The 7,221-nt window shown below is 45.4% G+C and overlaps 1 protein-coding gene across 1 annotated transcript in view; it reads right to left on the reverse strand.

The window, feature by feature from the left end:
• Positions 1-3,665: 3,665 nt before the first annotated feature.
• Positions 3,666-7,221, reverse strand: part of nisch (nischarin) — a 35,964-nt gene continuing 32,408 nt past the window's right edge. The window contains exon 28 of the mRNA XM_078283854.1: positions 3,666-4,998. Coding sequence (XP_078139980.1) covers positions 4,677-4,998 — 322 coding nt within the window. The 3' untranslated portion in view covers positions 3,666-4,676. The remainder of the gene's footprint in view (positions 4,999-7,221) is intronic.

The following is a 7,221-nucleotide window of genomic DNA, read 5'->3' on the forward strand; positions in this document are numbered from 1 at the left end:
CCAGACTTGACTGTCACATCGGCCTTTTTTGTATTTTATTCTTTGCTTTTCTCAGTGTATTTTCTGTATTGCAAAGCTGTTTAGATGTGGCTGCAGCTGTGGCTCAGAGGGAGGAGGACGGACTGTATTTTGTAATAATTTTCCAAGTTAACACACTGCAACTGACATTTTGACACAGCATTGCTCATCATGGTGTTGAAACTGAGGCGGCAGAAAACTCAGTCAGTTATCGGAAACTGAATTCAGTTTGGTTTCACTAAACGCTTCATCAGCTGAAAGTTCAGTCTGCTGAGGAACCAAACAAGTCCGGTTCAGATCCTGAGTCTCGCTCCTCCACTCGATTCAGAGAGTCTGGTGTTTCCCTCGTCAACCGAACCAATCAGAGCCTTTGTGGGCGGGACTAAAGTTTGAATCGTTCGTTTCATTGGTGTTTCAGAATAGATTTGTTGAAATCCTCCTTAACCAACAGATTGTCTTTGTAAAGACGATATTTTTGTCAAAAAACGTCTGACATTCTTGGTGAAGTTAGTAAATACGTCCAGAGTCATGTGACTGAAGTGACGTCAGAGCGGCCGATACATCAGTCACTAGTGATCGGTTCAGATACGTCGGTCACTAGTGATCGGTTCAGATACGTCGGTCACTGTGATTGGTTCAGATACATCGGTCACTGTGATTGGTTCAGATACGTCGGTCACTGTGATTGGTTCAGATACATCAGTCACTGTGATCGATTCAGATACGTCGGTCACTAGTGACTGGTTCAGATACATCAGTCACTGTGATCGATTCAGATACGTCGGTCACTAGTGATCGGTTCAGATACATCGGTCACTAGTGATTGGTTCAGATACGTCGGTCACTAGTGATTGGTTCAGATACATAGGTCACTAGTGATTGGTTCAGATACATCGGTCACTGTGATCGATTCAGATACGTCGGTCACTAGTGACTGGTTCAGATACATCGGTCACTGTGATCGATTCAGATACGTCGGTCACTAGTGATCAGTTCAGATACGTCGGTCACTGTGATTGGTTCAGATACGTCGGTCACTAGTGACTGGTTCAGATACATCAGTCACTGTGATCGATTCAGATACGTCGGTCACTAGTGATCGGTTCAGATACGTCGGTCACTGTGATCGGTTCAGATACGTCGGTCACTAGTGATTGGTTCAGATACGTCGGTCACTAGTGATCGGTTCAGATACATCGGTCACTAGTGATTGGTTCAGATACGTCGGTCACTAGTGATTGGTTCAGATACATCGGTCACTAGTGATTGGTTCAGATACATCGGTCACTGTGATCGATTCAGATACGTTGGTCACTAGTGATCAGTTCAGATACGTCGGTCACTGTGATTGGTTCAGATACGTCGGTCACTAGTGACTGGTTCAGATACATCAGTCACTGTGATCGATTCAGATACGTCGGTCACTAGTGATCAGTTCAGATACGTCGGTCACTGTGATTGGTTCAGATACGTCGGTCACTAGTGACTGGTTCAGATACATCAGTCACTGTGATCGATTCAGATACGTCGGTCACTAGTGATCGGTTCAGATACGTCGGTCACTGTGATCGGTTCAGATACGTCGGTCACTAGTGATTGGTTCAGATACGTCGGTCACTAGTGATTGGTTCAGATACATCGGTCACTGTGATCGATTCAGATACGTCGGTCACTAGTGACTGGTTCAGATACATCAGTCACTGTGATCGATTCAGATACGTCGGTCACTAGTGATCGGTTCAGATACGTCGGTCACTGTGATTGGTTCAGATACGTCGGTCACTAGTGATTGGTTCAGATATGTCGGTCACTAGTGATTGGTTCAGATACATCGGTCACTGTGATCGATTCAGATACGTCGGTCACTAGTGATTGGTTCAGATATGTCGGTCACTAGTGACTGGTTCAGATACATCAGTCACTGTGATCGATTCAGATACGTCGGTCACTGTGATCGGTTCAGATACGTCGGTCACTAGTGATCGGTTCAGATACGTCGGTCACTAGTGATCGGTTCAGATACGTCGGTCACTGTGATTGGTTCAGATACGTCGGTCACTAGTGATCGGTTCAGATACGTCGGTCACTGTGATTGGTTCAGATACGTCGGTCACTGTGATCGGTTCAGATACGTCGGTCACTAGTGATCGGTTCAGATACGTCGGTCACTGTGATTGGTTCAGATACGTCGGTCACTAGTGATCGGTTCAGATACGTCGGTCACTGTGATCGGTTCAGATACGTCGGTCACTGTGATTGGTTCAGATACATCGGTCACTAGTGATCGGTTCAGATACGTCGGTCACTGTGATCGGTTCAGATACGTCGGTCACTGTGATTGGTTCAGATACGTCGGTCACTGTGATCGGTTCAGATACGTCGGTCACTGTGATTGGTTCAGATACATCGGTCACTAGTGACTGGTTCAGATACGTCGGTCACTAGTGATCGGTTCAGATACGTCGGTCACTAGTGACTGGTTCAGATATGTCGGTCACTGTGATTGGTTCAGATACGTCGGTCACTAGTGACTGGTTCAGATACGTCGGTCACTAGTGATCGGTTCAGATACGTCAGTCACTGTGATTGGTTCAGATACGTCGGTCACTGTGATCGGTTCAGATACGTCGGTCACTAGTGATTGGTTCAGATACGTCGGTCACTAGTGATTGGTTCAGATACATCGGTCACTGTGATCGATTCAGATACGTCGGTCACTAGTGACTGGTTCAGATACATCAGTCACTGTGATCGGTTCAGATACGTCGGTCACTAGTGATCGGTTCAGATACGTCGGTCACTAGTGATCGGTTCAGATACGTCGGTCACTGTGATTGGTTCAGATACGTCGGTCACTAGTGATCGGTTCAGATACGTCGGTCACTGTGATTGGTTCAGATACGTCGGTCACTGTGATCGGTTCAGATACGTCGGTCACTAGTGATCGGTTCAGATACGTCGGTCACTGTGATTGGTTCAGATACGTCGGTCACTAGTGATCGGTTCAGATACGTCAGTCACTAGTGATCGGTTCAGATACGTCGGTCACTGTGATTGGTTCAGATACGTCGGTCACTAGTGACTGGTTCAGATACGTCGGTCACTAGTGACTGGTTCAGATACGTCAGTCACTGTGATTGGTTCAGATACGTCGGTCACTAGTGACTGGTTCAGATACGTCGGTCACTAGTGACTGGTTCAGATACGTCAGTCACTGTGATTGGTTCAGATACGTCGGTCACTAGTGACTGGTTCAGATACGTCGGTCACTAGTGATCGGTTCAGATACGTCAGTCACTGTGATTGGTTCAGATACGTAGGTCACTGTGATTGGTTGGGGAAAATCAGAACACGGCTAACGAGGAGGAAACCTCAGCTGGATGAAGGAGTGGAAGCAGATGGAGGTTCAGGCTGAACATCAGTTTGGTTTCCCAGAAGCCACTTCATCAGCTGACGGCTGCGGTTCGGTTCAGTCTGCTGACGAGCCAAACTGCCACACTGAAAAAACAGAGATCATCATTAAAAAGGGAAATTTTCATTTTAGGGAAATAAAACAATTTCAGCTTCCTCACTGGTTCACAAATGAAAACTGATCTTTCCCAACACAGAAATAATATAATAATACTGTAAATAAAACTACTAACTACTAACTTCAACTGTTTAATCCAGTGGCATTCCCCTTTAACACGACAACATGTAAACAACCGTAGTGATTGGTCAGAGTCCAACTGCGGTCGGCTTCCCATCGGTCAATAATTTTATATGAAAAACTTAAAATACAATAACATAAAGCACAAATAAAATATAAAAAATAATACTCGTGGATAATACCGATATGACGCTTGATAGTTCATGGTGGAAATATCATCTGGATTTCCAGAATTAGTACAAAATTCTCTTCAAGATGGAGAACCATCCTTCTGTCCAAAAGCAACAATAATAATAATATTAATATAATATTAATAACAGCATCTACATCCAAACAGTCCAATAATACTTCTTCATATGTCAGAGAGCAGCTGTGTGTGTGTGTGTGTGTGTGTGTGTGTTAAGGTGACGAGCTTTACTGCATGTAAGAAGCCAAAGAATAGAAATAAATAGATCTCAGACTCCTGTGGACTGTCTGCAGCGCCCCCTGCTGCCCAACAACAGACCTGTCTGTCTGTCTGTCTGTCTGTCTGTCTGTCTGTCTGTCTGTCTGTCTGTCTGTCTGTCTGTCTGTCTGTCTGTCTGTCTGTCTGTCTGTCTGTCTGTCTGTCTGTCTGTCTGCCTGCCTGCCTGCCTGTCTGTCTGTCTGTCTGCCTGTCTGTCAATCAAGTCAGCCAATCAGTCAGTAAATCCTCCAATCAGTAAGTGCCTCCATGTGATGTCACAGGTCCCATCAACCCTCAGTTTAATTCTACTGGAGACACCACATGGCATTGTGGGCGGAGCCAAACCCCCGCCAGTCTGCAGGAAATGAGCCGGTGGGTTTAAACAGCCAATCAAGTGTTGAATTAGCCTGTCAGTCATCTGTCAGCCAATCCAGCACTGAGCCGATCATCCCCAATCAGCCTGTCAATCAACCGAGTGCCGAGCAAGTCCCGCCGGTCGTCCCGCCGGTCGTCCCGCCGGTCGTCCCGCCGGTCGGCCCGCCGGTCGGCCCGCCGGTCGGCCAATCAGCCGGTAAGCTCGACGGGAAGCTCCCGGCTGCAGAGCGCCTCCCACTGGCGAGCGAGGAGGGAGATGAGCCGCTCCCTGCTGTCGGCCCCGGGGACGAAGATGCACCACTGGACCTCACCCTCCGCCCCGGCCCCGGCCCCGCCCCCTATCGGCGGGGCCTCGGCGGCGGTGAAGTGGTCCATGGTGAGGTGGCAGAGCAGGTCGGGGCCCGGCAGGTCATCGAACACCAGCGTCAGAGCCTGCGGGTACGTCTGGTACCCCAGCAGGACCCGGTCCAGGTCCCGGATCCGCCGAGCCTCCCGCAGCTGGTACCGCTCCCTGGGGGGGGGGGGGGGGGACAATATTAAATCAAACTCAAGGACTCTCAATGACCTTTTTCCAGCATCATTTCTAGGGTTGGGTACTGAAACGTTCCTTTACGACCACCTCCTAGGGTTAGCGAATTGCAACGCAGATTTCCCTCCGCTGCTCTGAAGCCGCCGCACGGCCTTCACTTCCTGTTTGCCCTTTATATTAAAAAAGGTTCAGGCAGCGGTACATTTTAAAAGTATCGTTTCAGCACCGGTATCAGAAAACATCTAAACGACGCCCATGCCTAAATATTTCTCTGTTCATAACGCCACACAAAAGCAAGAAACATTTCCGTAAGCCTGACTGTTTTAACAGCCACCAGTTCTTCAGCTTCACCTGCTGACGAGTCTTCTTTCCCAGAATGCACTGGTCTTCCTTTCTGTTTTGACTTGCATTCTGTCAAACACTGCAAACATTTTATTTATTTATTTCAGGGTCTTTTTAAGCACTTCTCCACATAACAGGCAGATTTCCAGGTCTCCCAGTACTAGAAAAGTTACATTTTTAAAAACTTTCAGCACTTGAAGGAGCCTGAACTCTGACTGAACCAACCGGACTGTCGGAGCATCAGAAGGAGCAGCAGCATGGAGGAGTTCACATGGTCTCAGCTGGTCTGAATCTGTCAGACTCCAAAGCCTCTTTCACACATGAAACCTGTAAAATTGCCGTTTTAATTTTTCCGGTAAAAGTAGTTTCTGTTATTAAAGGTCACATGGTGTAAAGCAGGACTCCCTCTCCTCTGTGATGATAAAGGAGTTGGATGTGTATCTAAACATGGTGAAAGTATCAAAACTAAATCCACACAATCCATATTAGAAAAGCGAGCCTCTAAACGAGCCGTTTGGACTTCCGTAACTTTGTGGCGTCACAAAGGTTCGCTCATTATCATTTCTGTAAGAAATAATAGACTAACAAAGTGTTTTTTTCAAAGCGGTCGAGCGGTCGTCATCGTTTATTACCGGAGAGTTTTCCCTACCTGTAGCCGCCGGGCCGCGGCATCTCACGTTTCGCTCTCGAAACGGTTAGCCGATCGGAACAGAGGGTCGTTAATATTAATGAGCCTTAAAGACACGGCGACAGAAACGGCCTGTTCTTGGTAAGGCTCAGAGAGATGCTGGAAAATGAACGTGGAGAAATGGATTGAGAGTGTTTTTGGTTCATGACACCACACACACAGCTTTGAATGGACAGAAAGACACAAAATAAAACTCTGAGTGCAGAATATGGACCTTTAAGACAAGACTTGCCTTACTGCTTTTTTCATGTAACGCCTGCATTCACACAGTACTGTTAAATTCCTCTGTTGGGAGAAGACACTGAGCAGCTTCTCTTATTTCACCGTCTGTCCAGTTCCACAGTTTTGCCAATCCTTCATCAAATGGTTTTGATGATTGGACATCGTCAAATCCTTTATGTGCTAGAAGTGATTTTCAGACTGTTCCTCCAGACAACGGCAGTGAATGGAGAGAGAAAAAAAACACAATTCTCCAGTCTGCTCTACCGGAGCAACAGATCACAGAATCACTGATTTGGGGGTTTTATCATGGAGGAAGAGACACAACACAAGATGAATCATACTAAACTTAAGTTAAGTCACACAGATTTAATCCTCCTATTGTTATTATTATTATTATTATTATTATTCACCGTCTCTAAAAACATGATGCACATCATTTTTCCAGCTTGATATTTCATGACTTCATGACCAAAACTGGTAAACATAAAATGTAACATGATGATACGTTTTCAAGGTCCTGAACACAGTTTGTATCCAGCGGTGTTGTTTTGCTCATTTTGACCCTGAACACAAAAGCCTTATGAAACCAGAGAAAATATAAAAGTTTGTTTTGACTGATGCTGAGGGAACTTTCCCATGCAATATGTTGATCTTTAAAAAAAACCTCAAAAAAAAGCCTCTAATCCACTTCTGTCTCTTTGAAAAACTATTTTGGCGTCTAATTGACTTTTTATTGGTGTTTTTTTCATTACTGACTGACTGCTGTGTTTCCTGCTGATGTTCTGAAGTGTAAACTTGGGAAACACTCGCCTAGTTAGCTAATCTTATAATATATTTAATTCAACATATTTAACATTTTTTATCATTTAACATTTATTGTTTATTATTATGTATTATTATTTATTTAATTAATTTAATTTATTTAACAATAAAAAAATATATATTTTCTAGTG

This window comes from Centroberyx gerrardi, chromosome 5 (assembly GCF_048128805.1).
Source record: "Centroberyx gerrardi isolate f3 chromosome 5, fCenGer3.hap1.cur.20231027, whole genome shotgun sequence".
Lineage (NCBI taxonomy): Eukaryota > Metazoa > Chordata > Actinopteri > Beryciformes > Berycidae > Centroberyx > Centroberyx gerrardi.